General features: G+C 49.5%; 8 protein-coding genes across 8 annotated transcripts; 5 read left to right on the top strand and 3 right to left on the bottom strand.

Moving 5' to 3' along the window:
* Positions 1 to 127: 127 nt before the first annotated feature.
* N7519_000429 (uncharacterized protein) lies at positions 128 to 1,359 on the top strand (the record flags this gene model as incomplete). Its single annotated transcript, XM_057287208.1, has 4 exons — positions 128 to 194; positions 303 to 799; positions 861 to 1,162; positions 1,224 to 1,359. 4 exons carry the CDS (start codon positions 128 to 130, stop codon positions 1,357 to 1,359), a joined length of 1,002 nt encoding a protein of 333 aa, XP_057153291.1.
* A 1,565-nt stretch (positions 1,360 to 2,924) lies between these two features.
* Positions 2,925 to 8,414, top strand: N7519_000428 (uncharacterized protein; the record flags this gene model as incomplete). Its single annotated transcript, XM_057287207.1, has 4 exons — positions 2,925 to 3,866; positions 3,919 to 6,820; positions 6,879 to 6,994; positions 7,056 to 8,414. 4 exons carry the CDS (start codon positions 2,925 to 2,927, stop codon positions 8,412 to 8,414), a joined length of 5,319 nt encoding a protein of 1,772 aa, XP_057153290.1.
* A 1,075-nt stretch (positions 8,415 to 9,489) lies between these two features.
* N7519_000427 (uncharacterized protein) lies at positions 9,490 to 9,867 on the top strand (the record flags this gene model as incomplete). Its single annotated transcript, XM_057287206.1, has 1 exon — positions 9,490 to 9,867. The coding sequence occupies one exon, from the start codon at positions 9,490 to 9,492 to the stop codon at positions 9,865 to 9,867; it is 378 nt and encodes a 125-aa protein (XP_057153289.1).
* Positions 9,868 to 10,211: 344 nt separating this feature from the next.
* On the bottom strand, positions 10,212 to 12,579 carry N7519_000426 (dynamin family protein; the record flags this gene model as incomplete). The annotated part of the gene is made up of 4 exons (XM_057287205.1): positions 10,212 to 10,602; positions 10,667 to 11,490; positions 11,540 to 12,136; positions 12,199 to 12,579. 4 exons carry the CDS (start codon positions 12,577 to 12,579, stop codon positions 10,212 to 10,214), a joined length of 2,193 nt encoding a protein of 730 aa, XP_057153288.1.
* Positions 12,580 to 13,131: 552 nt separating this feature from the next.
* Positions 13,132 to 15,260, bottom strand: N7519_000425 (uncharacterized protein; the record flags this gene model as incomplete). The annotated part of the gene is made up of 4 exons (XM_057287204.1): positions 13,132 to 13,251; positions 13,290 to 14,444; positions 14,473 to 14,967; positions 15,075 to 15,260. The coding sequence occupies 4 exons, from the start codon at positions 15,258 to 15,260 to the stop codon at positions 13,132 to 13,134; spliced, it is 1,956 nt and encodes a 651-aa protein (XP_057153287.1).
* A 550-nt stretch (positions 15,261 to 15,810) lies between these two features.
* On the bottom strand, positions 15,811 to 16,422 carry N7519_000424 (uncharacterized protein; the record flags this gene model as incomplete). Its single annotated transcript, XM_057287203.1, has 1 exon — positions 15,811 to 16,422. One exon carries the CDS (start codon positions 16,420 to 16,422, stop codon positions 15,811 to 15,813), a length of 612 nt encoding a protein of 203 aa, XP_057153286.1.
* A 2,001-nt stretch (positions 16,423 to 18,423) lies between these two features.
* N7519_000423 (uncharacterized protein) lies at positions 18,424 to 18,819 on the top strand (the record flags this gene model as incomplete). Its single annotated transcript, XM_057287202.1, has 2 exons — positions 18,424 to 18,584; positions 18,645 to 18,819. 2 exons carry the CDS (start codon positions 18,424 to 18,426, stop codon positions 18,817 to 18,819), a joined length of 336 nt encoding a protein of 111 aa, XP_057153285.1.
* Positions 18,820 to 19,409: 590 nt separating this feature from the next.
* Positions 19,410 to 19,786, top strand: N7519_000422 (uncharacterized protein; the record flags this gene model as incomplete). The annotated part of the gene is made up of 2 exons (XM_057287201.1): positions 19,410 to 19,660; positions 19,747 to 19,786. The coding sequence occupies 2 exons, from the start codon at positions 19,410 to 19,412 to the stop codon at positions 19,784 to 19,786; spliced, it is 291 nt and encodes a 96-aa protein (XP_057153284.1).
* Between the last annotated feature and the right edge of the window lie 435 nt (positions 19,787 to 20,221).

Here is a 20,221-nt window from a genome sequence, read left to right as displayed (position 1 = left end):
CCGCGAGAAAAGTCTCAGGCCACCGAGAGAGAAGAACGTGTGAGGTGTTTGTCTATCGCATCGTCACGGCGCAAACCGTTGGAATCAAGAAACAGATTACGTAAGGCATATAAACGGGCTAGGCCCGATGCGGATAGGTACACCAAAGCAGGCGCGCCTCTGGCTCCGCTTGCGTCAACAGCTCCCTCTTATCGGTTCTTAGCTTTTGAATATTGAATTGCTAATTTGACTTATTTTGGTCTTTATTATTCCACCTCGCTCCAGCTAAATCTACCACCCATAACCACTTCATGCCTTGGCAGTCGGCAGCTCGGGGGGGGGCTTCCTCCGCACCCTGCACCGCGGTGCTCTCTCTCCCCGTACTGGCGTGAGCGACTTGCAGGATCAACTTCGTCGCGTCAGCCTGACAGTGAGCTCTGGGTTGGCGCGCCCGCAAGTCCAACTCCTTTCCTCCACCCAATCGATGTTCCAATCGAATTCATTCGCGACTGCGTCTACCCCTCTCAAGGCGAGCAAGACGCCCAAGGCGAAGAGCTCCAAGAAGGCTGGCAGCGAAGCGAAGAAGAAGCCTCTCAGCGAGAAACAACAAGAAATTCAGGAAATCAAGAAACGCCGGGCTCACATCAGAGAGCTCGAGGCGACTGCCCTCCTGAGCGGGCGACCCAAGAGGTTTCCCACTAACGCCTTCGCTATTGCTATGTCTGAGCTGCTGCCCCAGACCAAAGGTCACTCCACGCACAAGGAAGCATTCTTAGCCGCCGTGGAGCGTGCCAAATCCATCGGCCCTGAAGATGGGGAGGTATGTGCCCTCGAGGTTCTCAGTATATGTTAGAAGCGGCATACTGATCCCCCAAATCCAGAGATTCCAAGCTCAAGCCAAGGCGAACTTTGCCGCTAACACCGCCGCTTACGACTCGTGGGTCAAGTCGCACACACCTCTCCGGATCAAGGAGGCCAACTCTGCCCGCCTATCCCTTTCGCGTCTTACCAACAAGAATTACCCTCCAATCAAAGATGACCGCTTGGTCAGGGTATCTAGATCTGCCTACATTTTGTTCTTGAAGGACCGCGTGGAGAGCCCTGATTACCAGGGAAAGTCTGGCTCGGAGAGCTTCCCAGCTATTGGCCGCGAATGGATTGCACTACCCAAGCGGAGAAAGACGTAAGAAACCTCGGCAGTATCGATGTGTACTGGATTGTGCAAATGCTGACCATGAATCCAGCGCTACCGCAAATTGCAAATCGAAGATCGCCAACGGTATGAGAGAGAGTATCAAGATGTGTATGGAATCCCAGCACCCGAGAGTTCTCATTACCAATCACCGGAAGACTACCTGTGAAGATGAGCCCGAAACCTGAAGCTGATTTATACCGCGGGTTTCCAATGGGATGGTGTTGACCTGGTCGAGGGAGGTTTCTTTCGGAAAGGGTTTTGCTCAGTGGGGACTCCAGGCTTGTTCGTCGCATGCTGTTTTTCAGTTTTCCAAATGACTTGTTTCACATTTTCTTATTGTACTGTAGTTTGTCCTGTCTGTCAAGCTGTTTCGTTACACTGGATTGTTTTCTTTGGTCGGGCTGTGGAGGCGCTGCAATAGGACATCGTAATGAATTCATGCGAAGTTTACCATCTCCAACTCAATTCCCTCTACAACAGCGTTTCCATTGAACCGATGAGTCAGAGAGAAAAAGGGCCCTTCTGATCCTTTCTTTTTTTTTTCGATGCACGCTCTCCACCAACCCCGCATTGGGCCCTTATTTTTCACTCCGATGCTCAAGTGGCGGTGTGCAAAAGACGTGTTGCACTTGCAGGTGGCCTTTTTAGTCTGGGATTTGCATTGAGTAAACCATTGGCTTCGAGGAGTATTTCGCAGCATCTAGACAACATATATAGCGGAGTGCCTGCACGTAGCTATGGAGATTGCCACTATATATTGTGGACTACATATCTAGATAGTGCCTCTTGATATACTTCTATGCAATTGGACTTAAAATTGGCTATAGTACCACGGTACGGCACGAGCTATTTCCTCACATTCCATGGATTTGAAGTTGGGAACCATGGAATCGGCGAACTGTTATCGTGGGGTCTGTGCAACATTTGTTGACCTCTCGAGTATGCCATGCAGGGTACATGTAGAGAAAAAAGTCAACATACATATTTTAGTATACATATATGTACAGAGTACATATTGTCAGTTTCAAGCACCTTCTCCGTACTCCGTACTCCGTACTTGGCCCAGGTATGCGCTTAGTGTTCCCAGCCATCTGTGTTTTTCTTTTCAATTTCCCAGGGGTGCTCATATAAGTGTGTTGTCCGAGTTTGAGGGACTCGAATAAACCTTATATTAACATTGACGCACCCCAACCGCATAAATGCAATAATAACAACATTGAACAAGTACATTGTACGGCCGGAGTACATACCTTGAATTTAGCGGACTAAATGGGATGATCTTCGCCTCCACCGCCTGAACTTATCCCTGCCTCTCGAGAAGATCCCCTCCCCAGTCTAACTTTTCCATATTTTTCTCCCTTGACTCCCTTGACTCCTTGAAGTTTCTTGTGTTCAATTTACAGCAGGCACGGTTTTACAGACTGCGTCATTGCCTCTTAATCCGTCTATATATCTCTTATCAGCATCCAAAAACACCTGAAGTCGCGCCGGTCGTGTAGGGAGGCTAACTGACTTGAATTTGACTTGAGCTTTTGCCTAATAGTCTCATAGCACCCACTCGGACAACCTACCACACGAATATCGCTCTCCCGCAACGCCGCGCCCAGAAACACGTCTGTGATCGATTGGGACAATATATCCCCACCAGGACTCGAAATCAACTCGCCCACCGATGTGTTCGTTACTCGATATCGCTGAGTTGCCGTATCAGTGATCGGACCGGGCGTGATCGGCGCATGTGATTTTCAACATGGAAACGATTGAGGGGCCTTATCGTGCATGCGCGGGGAAGACCAGCGCCGCGGAGGATGTCGCATACTACAAACGGAACGTACAAATGGAGGAGAGGCTCCTCAACGAAGTCTGGAATACTTTATCGACTACGCAAACGAACTTTTGCCTGCCTGATAACCGGGTGTACGAAAAAGGCGATTTGGTCACCGGGTTGAGTTCTTGCTTTCCGACTCGCTCACCAGAGCCACTGTCGTACGACCAGCCTCCGCCTCCCTACGACGATGTGATCCGTGACCTTCCTCCAGAATACTCCGCACTGCCTCCGCTCGCGCAGCGCAGGTCAACGGCTGTTTCCTTTGCGCTGAAGACTCGTGGAAAATCGCACAATACGTCATACTCGTTGCTGAAAGATCGGATGCTGGATGTACGCATTGATTTCGAGAGTCCTACCGGTGTTCGGGAACATAAGAAGAAAAAGCCCGCGGCAGCAAAGAAACCAATACCGCCTCCTTCTCCTCCTCCACCGCCGCCACCACCGGCAGGCGGGGATGGTGGAGGAGACGACAATTCCAACGGCGACGGTGGTGATAGTGGGAATGGTGGTGATTCAGGCGGCGCTGGAGACGGCGACGGGGGAGATGGCGGTGACGATTGGGGCGATTGGAATGTGAGCGGAAAGAAAGACAAGAAGAAAAAGAAACTGGAGGAGGAAGAGGAAGAGAGAAAAGCCAAAGAAGAGGAAGAGAGAAAAGCCAAAGAAGAGGAAGAGAAAAAAGCGAAAGAGGAGGAAGAGAGACAGGCCAAGGAGGAAGAAGAGAGAATAGCCAAGGAAGAGGAAGAACGAAAGGCTGCTGAAGCCTCCGCTGCCAAAGATCTTAGCTGGGCTGAGGATAACGGGGGTGGGGGCGACGACTCGTGGGCTACCTTCACAAATGTAGGAAAAAAGAAGAAAGGAAAGGTAAGACCATCCTCCTACGATGTACAAGATGGTTGTCTAAGTAAAATTACAGGGCGAAGTTGCACCGCCTGGGGCGTTCCAGGATGTAAGTCTTGATAACGGCGCACCGCAATTGGACTTGAACTTCGACAATCCGCCTCCCAAGACCGGCGGAACTGGGTTTAGTTTCGGAGGATGGGGCAAAGACTGGAATACTGGTGGCAAGCTTGATCTTGGTGACCCTTCCCAAGACGAATCTAAGAACAACAATCCCTGGGGAACAACCTCCAAGAAGACCGGCGACTTCGATTTTGACTTGGGCACCGCGCCCGCCGAGACCAAGCAAGAAGACGACTGGGGAGGTTGGGATGTGAGCAAAGACAAAAAGAAGGAGACGGATCCCGTACCAGAGGCTCCTGTGCCTCCACCTCCGCCTGCACCCAGAGCCGATTTCACGCAGGAAGCCTGGTATCTAAATCTTTCCAAGAAAGAGCAGCGTAAAGCGAAGAAGGAGATGGAGAAGAAATACAAAGACGAGGATGAAGCTGCAGCAAAGGCGCAAGCAGAATATGAAGCCGCCAAGGCTGAAGCTGAGGCAGCGGCAGCTGCGGCTGCAGCTGCAGCTGTACCCGAACCTGTACCCGAACCTGAACCGGTGGTCGAGGAGACTCAACAGCCACCCGAGGCAGATAATGACTTCGGTTGGGATGTTCCAGTGAAATCCAAAGAAAAAAAGAAGAAGAAGATTGACCTTCTAGCTGATCCAGAGCCTATCATCGATGAGGCACCAGCTAAATCAAAAGAGCCAGTTGATGTTTTCGCCGCTTGGGGAATTTCCTCGAAGGACAAGAAGAAAAGCAAAGGCAAGGCTGAGCCAGCACCTGAGCCAGAACCCATCCAAGAACCGGAACCTGAACCTGAACCTGAACCTGAACCAGAGCCACTGCCAGAGCCCGAACCTGAGGCTTCAAAGGTGCCTGATGAACCTCTATACGAAAATTGGCGAGACATATCGTCTAAAGAACGCAAGAAGCGAGAGAAACAGCTGATTCGCAAAGGCCTTCCCATTCCAGGCAAGGACTTCGAGCTCCCCTCCGACAAGCCCCCTGAAGAACCTGAACCGGTTGTTGAACCGGAGCCGGAACCAGTGCCTGAGCCTGAGCCCGAACTTGAACCTGAACCTGAGCCAGAGCCAGAACCGGAACCAGAGAAACCGGCGGAAGACGAATCCTGGGGAATTTGGGGCACAGCAAAGGAGAAGAAAAAGAAGAAGGGCAAGGATATTGAAGAACCTCCCCCACGTGCGCCAACACCTCCTGCTCAAGGCCTAACTCCAGAGCCAGAAGCTTTCCATGACCATGCGGATGATATTTGGGCTGAGCTAGCCCCTAAGACCTCTAAAAGTTCAAAGAAGATTACGAAAGCCGTCGAACCCCCCAAAGAGGAAAAGTCATCTAAAGGCTTCTGGTCGACCCTAACAGGGGGTTCTACCAGCAAAACCAAATCGACGAAGAAGGCAGATGAGAAGTCCAAGGCGAAAGAGGAGAAGGAACCCGAGCCTATAGAAGAGGAAGACCTGCTTATTGATGTTGGCGACAACGCCCCAGCGCCTGAACCGGAGGCAGAGCCTGAACCAGAACCAGAACCGGAACCGGAACCGGAACCTGTGCCTGAACCCGAACCCAAGCCTCCTGCCCCCGAAAAGACATCTAAGTCCAAGACATCCAAGCTTAGTGTGGCCGAACGCATCAAGGCCCTGGAACAGGCCAAGAAGGAGAAGGCCAAGGCCGAAAAAACTAGCTCGAAGAGCAAATCTAAGGAAAAGAAGGTCGAACCGGAGCCGGAGCCGGAGCCGGAGCCTGAACCTCCCGTGGAGGAGCCCGCTCCTACCAAGAAGAGTTCAAAATCCAAGTCTAAGACAGCAGAGGCTGATGACTTTGAGGAAAGGAAAGTCTCCAAGGACTCTGTTCCTGGGAGCTTCCCTGACTTTGGAGATGATCCCGAGCCTGAACCCGAGCCTGAGCCAGAGCCAGAACCAGAACCAGAACCAGAACCAGAACCCGAACCGGAACCTGAGCCACCGGCCCCAGACCTGTCAAAAATGACGAAAAAGGAACTCAAGAAGTATAAAAAGGCCGAAGCTGAGAAAGCCGCCGCAGCCGCCGCAGCCGCCGAAGCGGCTGCCGCCAGGGAGCCAACCCCACCACCTCCCGAGGAGACACGTGCACTAGACCCGGAGCCGGAGCCTGAACCAGAACCTGAGCCCGAGGCAGCGCCTGAGCCTGAAGCCGAGCCCGAACCTGTACCAGAGGAGCCAGAAGAGAAGGGCAAAGGTGATCCTCCCGTCCCTCCACCAGAGCCTGCCGAAGAGCCTCCCAAGCCCTCCAAGAAGGAGCGAGCACGCGCTGAACGGAATACGAACACCTCTTCATGGGGATTTTTCGGAGCCGCACCGCCCCCAAAGAAATCCAGTAAAAAGGAAAACAAGACTCAGGAGGAAGCAGAACATCCAAAGAAGTTAAAGAAGGAGAACAAGGTCCAAGAGGAGGTGGAACCTCCAAAGAAGTTGACTAAGAAGGAGCCTAAAATCTCAGAGGAAGTAGAACCTCCACAGAAAAAGGAGTCTCCTCGAAAATCTCGACCAAAAGACCCGGAACCAGAAGTGGAAAGGTCTTCTGCGTCTGACCGAGAGAAACGGCGAGAACGAGAGGGGCGATCCTCCAAGAACCAACGTGGCGTGGCCTTGGCTCACATGGTCCTGGGTACACCCCAGTCCAAAAGCAAATCGACTCGCAAACCTGGTTCTTCGTCGAAACCCGTATCCAGGCGTCCATCAGTTGATATGGATGACAAAACTGCCGACCCAGCATCTCCGGATGAGAAGCCTGAGGTTTCTGGAAAAGCAGCCAAGCTGATGGGGATGGATCCTTCCAAGTCCCGACGCGAGCGCCCGCGCACGGACAGGCGGAAATCAGGTATGTTGTTTTGCGTTTCAACTTCTATATTCTCGCTGACTTTCTGTTTACGAAACAGTTCGAGATCCGTATGCAGTCGAGGATGACGACCTTGTTATGGTTGACATGGAGGATGTCGAGGGTCATTCGCCCAAGGAGGGCTCTAAGGGCTCCAGGCGCAAGTCCAAGAGACAGGTATGTCGGCATGACTGCATTATTTTCTTTGTCCCGCTTTACCAACTGATAATCCTTATAGCCACGCCCGAGGCCTGACGACGAGGACGATGCTGTCCTGGTTGATCCATACCAAGCACATCCCGGCCCAGATATCATGTCAGGGCCCGAAGATATGGCCTTTGTCGATGCGCCTCCAAGAGAACGCCGTCTGAAGCGGTCCAACACCGCGCCGCCGAAGAAACAAGAGAGCGGTGGATTAATGGGTCTCCTCGATTCCCTGAGAAAAAGTACACGCCCCGACCGCCCAGAACGTCCAGAGATGCCCGAAAGACGGAAGTCGCGGTCATATCGTGATGACGACGCAAGATATCCAGAAATGGACCGCGACGGCGCTCGCAGACCACGCCGCGAGGATCGACGCCGAGGATCTGTCCGACCAGACACCGATGCCGAAGGGTTCGTGACCGACGCCGCTGGCGCAGCAGGCGGCGAGACAGAAGCCGACGAAGCCGAAGCTCGGCGCGCAGCACGCCATTCACGGCGTGGGTCCCGCAAGGCACCTTCTGACTCCCGTGAAACGGATGCTCGGGAAGCAGAGGAGCGGCGCGCGAGGCGAAAAGAACGGGCGCGCGAACAACGTGCTCGCGAAGAGGAAGAGGAAGAGCGCCTACGAGAGGAAGACCGTCTACGAGAAATCAAGCGGGCCCGGCGAGCTGCACGCGAGGAACGTCGTGCTCGAGAAGAGCAAGCGGCCCGTGAAGCCGAAGCCCAAGCAGCGGCTGAAGCTCAAGCAGCGGCTGAAGCTAGGGCTGCAGAACGCCGTGAGCGCCGGCGACTGCGCGAAGAGGAAATGATGGCCGCGAGAGCGAGCCGGCGTCGTGAACGCGAGCAAAGGATTCCTGAGGTCTATCCCGATGAACGCGAGGTCGATCGTCGTGGGGCCCGTAGCTCCCGCGCGCATGAAGACCCGAACGCTCGTCGTCGCAAGTCTAAGGTCGCTCCTGAGCCAACACGGGAGCCGCTCATGACTGGTGGGTTGAATCGTGGCGGAGGTGCGAAAGATAAGATTTCCTCGTGGGTTTACTCGCAAAGTGACGAGCCTCCAGAGCCACCAGAGATAGTCCCCACTCTTATTGATGTGCCTCCTCTTGCAGCTGATGATGGAGGAAATGCTCATTCTCACTCTCTTTCGTCGGATGAGGAAGCCCGTCGCGCTCTTCGTCGTAAGGCCCGCCGTCGTGCGAAGTACGAGGAGGAGATTGACGATGGTCGTTCGCGGCATCGTGGCTCTCGTCGTGAAGGTGTGAAGAGCAGCTCTGGAAGTGGCGATTATGAACGTGATCGTGGAATGAGGTCTCACCCGGGGAGTCGACATGGTGCTCCGCCGAGTTCGGGTGTTAAGAAGCCCAGTTGGTTCCGTAAATTGACGAACTTGTAAACGGATATTTGGTCATTCTCTGCCCCTACGTGGTGGGAGTTTGTTGTTTGTTTTATATATCGATTTGCAGCGTTACTTTTCTTTTCTTTTTCGTTATCTACAAGGTCTGATGAAACTTCAGACGGACAGGATGTGACGACATGTACGAAGCTCATATGATACTATGACCCGCAATATACGCAATTTTGGATTCTTTATGGTTATTGTCATGCTACAGCAATAGCTTCCATGAAATACGCTGTATCTTCACTACGAACAGTTGTCCACTGCGTATGTGGCCTTTGCCCTTGACCTAGGACTTTAGTTTCTGGTATGAGGGACGTGCTTCTGTAAGTTATTGTTGCATGTCTTTCTAATTTTGTTGTGCTTCGTGTCAAAGGCCATAGATAGAGACGTCGCTGCTGTCTGCCCAACAAACTGAGAAGGGGAAGAAAACATCTATACAACCAGAAGTCGAGAATGACCACTAAAGATACATAGAAAACAACGTATGAAGAGACCACTAAAAAGACTACAGTGGTCTTTCTTGTTATTTAAAATATGAGACTCCAATATGTAGGATACACAATGGCCGGTATAAAGTGTAAGCCGTACAGAGGACTTTGTTCTCTATATAATTAAAGATAAGATGCATCTGGACAAGGATAATCCTGGCTTCTATATAGCAGATATAAAACTACAAATATGAATAAAAGATCAAATCCAACGCTGAGAAGTGAAGTGTGTAGCCTGATCCTTAAGGTATCCCAATAGGCACTTTGATACTCTCCTTCTCTCAATCCCAAGTGAAGTGAAGAACCTCACTGCCATTAATTCCTCCAATGACATCCCCGAGAACCACCCCCAAGTCTTCGAAGTTGGATAGGTCTCAAATAAATATCTCCAGATCCCAGCTCATAAAGGTATGATCATATCTCCTACATGCATCCCATACCATCGTGACTAACCAAACCACCTCACCAGACCAATCTCTAATCGATCCTCGAACTCGACCACAAAACCTGCCAAGCACAAGCCTCGCCACCTGCAGTTCACCTCAAAACCATCAATTACACACCTCCCACATCCCTCCGCAATGTCCGCACCAGATGCCGTCACAGACTATCAAAAGGAGAGGACCGACTTCCTATCATGGCTCGAAGACCAAGCCCGACTTATCAGACACCAACCGAAGCCAGATACCATTTCAGAAGTGAAAGTCAACCTTTGCGAACGAAGCGCTGAATACCTAGATCGACTCACCGAGGCGTCCATTTTCATGGCTTGTGAGGCAAGCGATCATATCTGCGTTACTGCAAAGCCGGACCGGTTTTACAATGATATGGTCCCGAAAATGTGCAGTCTGCTTCAGATTAGGATGCCTCAGCTGGCGATGAGGCTTGGGATCAATCCTAAATGCGACATGTGTGTGCATTTCATTATTATGAATATTCTGGCGGAGCCAGGTTTCTGATGGCTGACTTAGGGATATGAATAGTTGTGAATAATGGATATCGTTTATTATCCTATGGACTTATGTCTGGTATAAGGGCCATGGCTGTATTTACACGTACCTTGTCGAATCCTTTGGATGTTTCGTTGTCAGATATTTCTTCCCCTTGGTGTAAACCGTACAGATGGCCTTCCTATGCATAAGCAGAGATGTGGCCTACCATGAAAGCTACTGAATTTCATAAGACCTTTGCAAAACCTGTATTGATAGTCATAATCGAGGAATAATGGACTATCAATACAACATCAATGATTCCAGGAGGACTGCCATCATTAGGGACATGATGGACTATCAATATACATGAATCATTTCATGAGAACTGCCTTTCCAGCCTCCAGGTCTTCGATCTCCTTCTGCAACTGGCGTCGTCTCCGCTTCAAAGCCCTGCCCTCCCCAACAATCTCCGCCAGTCTCTCGTTGGAAAGGTCATTAACCCATGAAGGGGAAAACAACTTCATCGGTGCCTCGGGGCCAGTGACCAGGTAATGCTCCGCAGCTTGCATACACACATTATCCAGGAAACTCTTCCGAGCCACCTTATAGTAGGAGTCGAGAATGTCATGAATGTCCCAAACAGTATGTTCGATGTTGCTCATATGGTGTTGGTGAGCAAGGTCAGTCAGTCTGACAATCTCTCCGTGCTTGCAATCATCAAAGGACTTTTTGGCAGCAGTCGAATACGTTCGCTTTTGCCGGCTACAATGTTTGCAAAGTTAGCAGCCAAACCTCAAACTCATTCAGAAAAGTATAGGTAACTGACCATTTCTCGAGATTGTCATTGAAGTAGTGATTGAGTGTAATCGGGGTCCCTTCGCGTTCAACTCGCAGGAAAAACTCAACCATTGAAATTGCCTGCTTGTACTTTTCAACAAGGTCACCCACGAGCAGGGACATGATACTTGTGGAGATCTGTGTGTTTTTGGAGACTACTTCAAGTGCTTTGCGTATGAATGCATGCACGACACTGATAATGTCACTGATGTAGCCACGCGCGAGGATCGGCCATTTGACGGACTGCTTCTTCATGAGGGTAGAGAGTAAGGTATGATTGAATGTACCTATCTCGAAGCCCCGAGAATTGGAGTAAATCCCCTCAATCCACGGAAGAATGCCCGATTTGAAGGAGGGCTCCACAGGTTCAGAGGCATGTAGAATCTCTTCAAGGTCCGCCACTGATGTATTCTGAGTTGTATCCCAGGTTTTCCGGCTTTGGATGATATCTTGTTCCTTTTCAGTATTGGTTGGATTATTGCGCCTTTCTTCACGGTCACCAACACTGCCTTCTGTGTCCTCCGGCCTCTCCGGCTTCGATCGGAAAGTGTAGGTGTGACCCCAATGGGCGAGGTTGTTCGAAAAGACATCGTTCCTGAGAGCGACCAATGTAGCCAGGCGCAAATCCTTGTCCTCATCGAACACATCATTGACGCCATAATTTGCAGCAAGGGCGTGCTGTGTAATCTCTTGAAAAGCCGACACAATATCTAGAAGAATCCGCCTTTGCTGCTCTGCTGTCTCTCGCTGAACTCCCAGAGATTGCAAGAGATTCTTTGAGACTTTCAGCCTCTTGATCACTTCAGAGCGTACCTTTAAAGTATTAGCAAGCCTATTGACAGCAAGGAAAGGTTATGCGTACCGAGGGGAACTCGCGGCGGACATTTGAGGTGAGGAGTTCTTGGAGGCGAGCCGTCAATGCTGAGATCCCGTAATTCTCAGGCGGTACACAATTCCAAGGCGCATGTTGATAGAACATCCTTTCTTCGGCATCTCGGTCGGCATTGCCAGCCTGAAGCTGCTCTTGACCGAGATTTCGGACGAGGATCCACCCCAGCTGCCCGTTCGCATTGCCATCGTGAATGAGTTGAATTACTTTGTGCTCGGCTCCTTTGTCAACGAGATCTGGTTTGGTGAGGATCCGCAAGGTCCTTTCTCCTTCCGGGTCAATCTCGCTGGCCATCTCAATGATTTCTTGCGTCGCAATGTTGACGTTTGCTGGAACCACAGCCAACATGATAGACCGTTGGTTTTGCATGTAATGAAGGACCATATTCCTGACCAGCGTGATATCATTCTTTGTAGTTCGATCCGGTGTTGTATTCCTGAAGATCCCGGGCACGTCGATGACGCTCAGGTGGCTCTCGTTCGGGCCACGAATCTCTAGCTGTAGCACGCTGTTGGAAAATGTCGGCTTTTGGTCCCCATCACATGAAGAAAGGTTCATAACCTCGTGGACCTTGCAAACCGGAGTTAGCACAAAATGTCAAAGCGCAGTTCATACGAGTATAGTACTAGTACCTCTTTCATCGTACGGCTGAAGTCCTCAGCACTCAGTGACTGGAGGCCAGAGGCCTTCCAACCTCGCAGCTTCTGGTCCTCCTCTGGAGCTGCATCTGATGCAGGGATTATAGACGCAGATATCTCCCGCACAACCAAGTTGCCATCACGTCGGAAGATAATGTGTGTCGCAAATCCTGTGCACAGGCCGCTATCTCGAGGGAAGTTTAACTTGGTCAGGCCCTCAAGGACCGAGCTCTTACCGCAGGACTGGTCACCAACGACAACCAGTTGGGGGAGACTGACATACTCCCCCACGTTGCAGGCGAAAAGTTTGTCAATCTTCTCAAGTAAAGCTGGATCAGCCAACTCGAGACTTCTGTGCTTTTCTGTGGTCGTCATGGCTTTGGATGTAGCTGACTAAACTGAAACTGTAGGGTACAAGATGAGAAAGATGTGAGCTAGAATTTCAGTGGAAGTTGGAAGATGAAGTGATAAAGAAGAGGAACTGAGGTGAGAGAAGAGAAGAGAAGAGAGAGAGAGAGAAGGAAAGGGGAGGACAAGGAAAAGGGAAAGGCGAAGATGGGAAGGAACCCTTGTCGCATATTCTAACAGTACCTACCTACCTAGGTACATATGTAGGCAGGCTTCTAGGTACATTGACTGCCATACCGCCAATTCACTATTACAAATTCTAGTGATTAATTCCTACATCAACTTCTATAGGGTCAATTTCTATAACAAGAATAGGTCGGTCGCTTATACGTAGCGTATCCGAAGTCTTTATAGTGGTCTTCTTAGGTGGTCTTTTTAGTCTTTTTATGTCTTTTTATACGGTAGCTAATGATTGATCTAACCTCAGTAACTTTCATATTCTTATAGGAAGAATGTTCGTAGCTATGAATTTCTTTGACATTAGTTGAAGCCCGGGTTCATCAATATGGGGCCATCGATCTATTTAACCTGGAAGGTCTCTTCGCCCCATCCATACAACGTTCTCAACCGCCGGGCCACCGTGAGAGCTCGATATCCCTCGATTTTAGACTGGTGCGGCCGGTGTACCGTGAATGACTTCTTCGCCGTCATGCTGTCCGGGGATAGAAAGTGTAAACCGAGCCGTATTTGGGGGAGATTGAGAATCCCAATTTAGCCATCGCTTCAGCGAAGGCCGCCCAGGCCACTGGACCACGCGATTGGGATCTGGAAAACAACCTCGAGAATATCTCCGCTGTCGACTCGTCTATCTTGAAGGTCCGCGGTAGCGAAGCAGGCTCCTGCGGACGAGACGGCTCGGTGGGTGTAACAATATCGTATATAGACGAATGTGGAGGACGTGTCTTTTCTTTTTGTTTCCGGTGTTCGATCCGGACGGTGATGGGCTCGGGACTCGTTGCTGGAGCAGCAGGCCATTCAGCCTTCAATCCCTGCGCCAATTTGACTTTGGCCTGATCGCATTGGCTTTGAACACCAGACAGGCAGTCCGCAATCATGTCTTGGTACAAGAATCCCATTTTCGTGCCGGACTTTTCGATGGTAAATTGGTCTAGCTTTTTCAAAGCTTCATGGGCCACTCCTGGCTCAAGGAGGTTGTCGATGGGAACGACAAAATCAAGTAAGTCAAGTTGATCCTTGATGTGATTCAACTCGGATCCCACCTCCTGTGATTTAGAGGCAAACATCTGCCCCTTGTTGCTGGAAAAGGAAGGAATCGGAATCATCGAAGACAATTCCTGAACAAATCCAATAATCATAGCCAGATCACCCAATGAGTCGGCCTCTCTGTCCTCTAGCCTTTCCCGCTCCTGAGGATGGGTCTGGTAAAGCACGGCGAGCTTTTTAATCCAGGGCGTGGCAGTGGAAACAGTGAGCTTTGGCTGGCAGAGACGCAACATGTAATGAAGCTGGGGATCAGATACTGTAAGGTCTTCCGGATTCCCTTTTACGGAAACGCGCGGGTTTCCGGTGCTGTCATACATGTTGGAAGTCCTCTTGAACCACTTGCATCCCGTCCCACTCTGAACATGACGCTTGAAAAGAGTTTGCGCACGACTGAATTCTAGATGGCATATGTTGGATATCTCCTGAAGAAGAATAGCTCGACAGGCCTTATCCTCGGCCGACTTCTCAAGCAGCTCGAGGACACTAGCGATGTATCTCCAGTTGGCAGCTCCCTGGATTGAACTGTGGATAGCCTCGAAAACAGCAGCACTGATGTATTTATCAGTGTGAACTGGCAATCGCCGTCCCTTTTTCGTCAGGAACGAGTTCTGGGCGGCTGAAGAACCAAATATTCACAGCGTGAGCAAGGACGACAGGCTCAGTGGAGAGCAAAACTAGGTACTCTTCAAGTGTGTCTTGGTGATCACGAGCACTGGCGACCAGGTCGGAAAGTGTACGCTTCTTCCGTGGGGTCTGGATACTTAGTTTTGACAGAGCCGACGCCGCTCCATCGTCAGTGGTCTTCTTCTTTGGTGGGGCCTTTCGGTCTCGACTTTGCGATCCTTGGTCCAGAATATCGTCGATGAGAATATTGAGGGTTTGCAAGGTGGCGATCTGCCTTTGGATAATAAATTCTCCGACTGACTGGGGAACACAGACGCGAGCGCGAATGGCGGGTTCAAAAACAGCCAGGGCCTCTTTAGCCATGAGTTGGAAAGACGTGGCATACATGTCACCTTGAAACATAGTGTAACAGTTTTTAAAGGAGTTGATGTGTTTGAGACCCCGTGTGCGCACTGACTCCTCAATCATAGCATGATCTCCGGGCGAGCCATTGAGGCCTCCACAGTACTGTTGAAATAGAGATGTGGTGGTACGATGTTTGAAAAGGTTTAAAAGGAAGGCAGGGTCGGATGTGAGGTCGCGTAAATTCAACTCTGGTACGATTTGTAGACAACCCCCAGAGATTGATCTAAGGGGTGCTGCAATACGGCACCATCCGCAGCTCCGGCCTTGAAACATTCCCCTCGTTCATTGGGGCTAAAAGACTGCCAGATGGTCTCAACCACGGCTGCATGCTTTCGATATTTTCGAACAAGGTCGCCATGGAGCTCTTTCAAGAGGATTGCATTCTCATTATCCATATTTTCAGTTGAAGGGGAATAACAAAGACTATGGGATATTGCAGACCTGCGAAGACAGAGAAATGGAAAAGAGAATCGTGAGGGGACAAACGCCGGACAAACGCCGATCCTGGACACCTGATGCCAATAGTAGATCACACTAACCTTGATTAGGACTAGCGCGATATGGCTTATGTTAACAACATAACCACCCGTAGACCTGGGCACCTGGGCACCTCAACCTTGGAAGTATTTTGTTCAGGTAGCCATCGAGTCGCTCACCTTGCCAATAATAATTATTGAAATTCTTAGGTTTGTATAACAAAAGTGGAAGTCCATTGTGGCAACTTGCTGATAGAGCAAGTATGGCTCTCCATGGTGGTACTACGTATTAGGACGGTAATCTGGGACTACGAATCTCTCTCTATGCACCTACGTACGTTCTACTTGACTACGTGAATAATACTTCTTAATGAAGAAAACCTTTTCTTACCAGACCTTATATTGTTTGAGTAGTCCTATGTTAGCTCTAAAGTAGTCGCTCGTCTGTATTGCCACACTAGACATCCATTCAGTCGTAAATATCTGAACGCCCAGTGCGGTCCTTCCCACTCAGGTCAGCCCACTGTCTAGAAATAGTGTCAGCATCCTCGTCTGAGTTACCCGGGTTAGAAGTGACTGGAAGGGGGAAAACCTCGGTGCTCATTAGCTCGGGTGAGTCTTCAGGCATAGGGGAGTCTACAGGCAAAGGTGGGGTAATCATGCCATAGGAGCTATCACAGCTCCATGTTTCTGGAGTCTCCGTCTCCTCGGGAATATTCTCCGTCTCCTTGGGGATCTTCTCAAAGGGCTTAGAACCTCCTGGCTGGAAGATATTAGTAACAGCACCAGAAAGCTTCTCAATTTCAGCGAGAGTAGGGGACCGATATTCCTCTTCCTTGGGCTTCGGAACAGACTGGGTGTTGGAGAGAGCTCTAGAGCTGCCTTTCCTCGAGATGACCTTGCTATCGGTTAGTGTTCGGACGGCCGGAAGCATAGGAGGTTCTCGTTGCGATACTCGCCCATCGTGGTAGTGGCGGATCGAACGACGCTCGCCGCCGACAGCGCGCTCAGTGGTAAAACCGTTGCTTGTTGGTACAATGGGGGCCTTTCCTGCTCGGTTAGATTTCTTGCGGCCAGCCATGATGGTGAATAAGATCTATGTATCTGTGGCGAAAATGGTTAGTTTTTATGTCTCCGATAGACTGGATGGATGGATTGGACAAATGGAATACTCCTAAAATCCCACGCAAATTGCGGACCTTATATAGTTTGGTTCACTGTGTCTTGGAATGGAGTGAAAACAAAGTCTTTGCGATTCGTTTGTTGCAGTGCCTTTCTTTCAAGTTTTTGAACTGGTTTTCTCGCTTTGTGACCTTGACAGATACAATGACAAAGCCGTTGTATTTATTCGTTACAACCCAAATTAAAACAAGACCATGGATGAAAGACATTGTTGCTGTTCAAGACAAAGAAAGCATCTATACTGCTTGGACGCCTATCTATATCCACCCTGGCGACCTTAGCCAAAACCGGCAAAATAATAACCCTCTCTAGTCGTTAGTCGCTTCAAATCTTGAGTTACTGCTAAGTGGCTACGATATGCCTTCCGCACGAACCGTATTTCTCCGTGAAGGCCTTCCTACTGTCGATGAGTATGGCTTGTTCCGAGGCACGCTGTGGTTCACAGTGAGATTTTCAAATAATGATCGCCACTGTTCTGACGATGAGTTGATGAATCTTGCAATTCAACGCCTTCAGAGCGGGGAGTTCACGGTGAACCCCGAGCCTATACACCAGGGGAGGGGGTTTTGCATATCGTACCCAGTCTCAATTTACGGCGCTAGTCGCAGCGAGTGTCTTGCCATCGTTATAAGACTGGCAGAATGCTATAGGGGGGATATTATCTCTGGGGACATTTATATTGACCGGGACTTTCTTTTCAGAAGTAGGGGTTTTATCCCATAAAGGCATACCTAGAAACAAAACATCTGATCAAGGAGCATTCTCGGATTGGTAGGCATATCTCCACTCAGTGTCCGTATATGCTCGCCGCAGGAGGGTAACAAGGCATTCTAATAAGGCTTCTATAATATGCTACACCCATGCTTTCAAGGTTGAATCTATGAATACGGGACGTAAGTAATCATATCCTACATGTACTAGTAGGTACGCACTTTTTTTACCCCAAAACTTCCGCCTCACGTATAATACTGTGTTCTTGCCCGAAAACCTTTATACATCCCTACCTCACTGCGCCGTTTGTGAAGTTTTACCATGTAGAAGATATGGGTCTAATCAAGAAAGCCTTGAGCTTCAGTTTGGAATAAACTATTTGGCGCATTCCTTTCTCTTCTATCTTTCAAAATTATGCCTTACTAGAAACCGTGCGCTTTACGCCATAGCTCCGTCCCGCGTAGTTGATTTTTGATCGGCGGGTTATCGCTATAGTCCCATCCCTCAAGACAATATCAAATCCGAAGGAAAATACAAGAGCTGGCTATCTTACAGATCTAGCACATTGGCTAATATCTACATGACCACCCAGCTTGGGCGCTTATACGGAGCACAAGGCCTTTATAACTAAACTGAGTGAACATCCTAGGGCCTTCGTGACTCCTAATCCGTATGAAATGGAAGGCATAATAAAGTATAATCTTACATCAGCATATTTGTCTACCTAGGTAGTCTTGAGCCGGCCACTGCAATATACATATACGATTCTGTTTCGACCAAGCTTCAAGGGAATGGGTACTGCTAGATTCTAAGTCTAGAGAAAGTGGCTTTTTATCTACGTGACGCTTAAAAACGTTGGAAGATGTCCGCAAAATACTGACGTTGGTCCTACAGTTCCGACGCCGAATTTAGAATCCGTGACGGAGTTTTACTCACTATCTTATATACTTTCCGTAGATGATACCATGGATAGATTCGTGGAACTGTCTAAATCAATGAGTATGAGGTAAAATGGAATTTGGCGAGCTTTGCCTCCCCCTTCCTCACTCTCCATCTCTCCATCTCTCCATCTCTCCATCTTTCCGTCTTTCCGTCTTTCCATCTCTCCATCTCTCCATCCACCTCGTTATCCATCCCTCTCTCCCCGATACATTATTTCAAAATCCTTATATATTTCTTGTCTACCACCATGGGTACCATGGATGAGCTTACTGCCAAAGACGTCGCCCTTCTCGTGCTAACAATGACCGTAACCGTCATGTGGGCTTTGATCGTGCTGTTCTTCGTTGAGTGGTGGCGGTTGACACGCACACTGAATCCCCCATGGTCAGACCCTCGGGTGCCCGTGACGTGGGAACTATCTATAACTCGGCGTCCAAAACAAGACTAATCTAGTCTGTACCCGTGCAGCGCCGAGAGCTACAATAAGGGACGCCGCCATAAAATGCCCCAACAGACGGGCCGTAACCCGCCAACGTTCTCTCTGGGACTTGAGAGGCTCTGTGTGACTGCGTTGCCTACACCAAGGGTACATGTCAGCATTGACTTCAATTTTTTCTTGCTTCGCCGAAGTCAGAGGGTTTAAATGGACCCTGATTTTTTTCAGTGCAATGTTCGAAGGGTAATTCTTTTGCTCCTTTTTGGTTCCCCTGTCAGAAGCGTCTTTAGTTGCAGTATATTCGGTCAGGACGGGTGATTCAACGTTGATTTGCACTAAAAGGAGGTCACTCTCACTATAATCGGGAATCGGGAATCGGTGATCATTGTGAAATGAAAGGACTCGAGTGTTCGATGTATATCTATCTTCTATGTATGGCGAAACGAGAGATATGTTTGGCTCTTAGCTTAAACCGCTGAAATTTGTGTCAATCTTCTTCTTTCTCCATTCTTCCTAGAATCATTTGAATCATTTCATTGATTCATTTACCTTTGCTGCAACAGCAATATCTCATTCTGATGTAACATCCACTTCGAGCCTTCCTTGATGGCTCAAGCAAAATCGTAGTTTCCACAGCAGCAGCTTCCTCAGTTTGTGAATTTCCCAGGTCAAATGCAGTCTGCCCCTCTCTTCTCCTTTTCTCTTCTCTTCTCTCCTCACGCGAATCTACAAAGGCAAAGATAAGTATTATTTTCTCTTGATCTAACCTTTTTGTTCCCCTTTTATCGTCGGTCATCATGGTGTCCGACACAATTATCGCAGCCTTCGTCCAGGGGGGTTGTGGGATTATTTCAGCAATACTGACGCCTATAGTCACACATATCATTCAACGCCTCTGGCAGGGACAGGCCGCAACCCAACCTGCCCAGAGTTTTGGCTGGATCTTTAATTTTTGGCAACGCTCGTCGCCGAGAGCCAACCCTCATAGAGATCCGGATCCCGAGCTGGGTCTTGGGGTGAACGATGTGCCAATGATTGACTGGACAGGGTGATACGCCCACCTTCTTCTCTTTTTGCCTCTCTACCTCTTGCTTCTCCACTCTTGCTCTTGTGGATCTTGGCTCATCACCTCAGGATTGCGGAGTCGTGGTACAGCTTCCACTGTGAACTTTGAGCGTCGTTAGACGTCGAGAGCCAAACTCTCGAATCATTAAGCTCCCCGAGAGCTTGATATTCACAGTGTGGCTCACATCATGATCCTGGCTATGACGGAAACAAAATGCGATTGCTATCAGACTTGATTTGGTCAGTCGTCGCAGCGTTGCTTGATACTTGCTATACTCCCATCTTTCGGCGCGGCTGACTCTGATGGATGTGGAGTGCAAGCCACCAGCACCGAGCTCGCACTTCTTCGCAGTGCTGGTGACTAGTAACCTTCGGGTGAAGCTAAGTCGAGCTCATTTGTACATAGACTTTTTATCGTGAATTGACATACGATCTTTTTGATTGACACCTTTTGCTTTTGAGTAGTCTCTGTAATCTCATAGTATCGTCAATGCAATTCAATGAACACTCCTCTCACTCTTCCCTGAAAAAGCAAGTTTAAACT

Source organism: Penicillium mononematosum, assembly GCF_028829835.1.
Source record: "Penicillium mononematosum strain IBT 11891 chromosome Unknown utg000001l:1.0-4488741.0:1.0-4491989.0, whole genome shotgun sequence".
Taxonomy (NCBI): Eukaryota; Fungi; Ascomycota; class Eurotiomycetes; order Eurotiales; family Aspergillaceae; genus Penicillium; species Penicillium mononematosum.
This window is presented reverse-complemented; position numbering and strand designations above follow the sequence as displayed.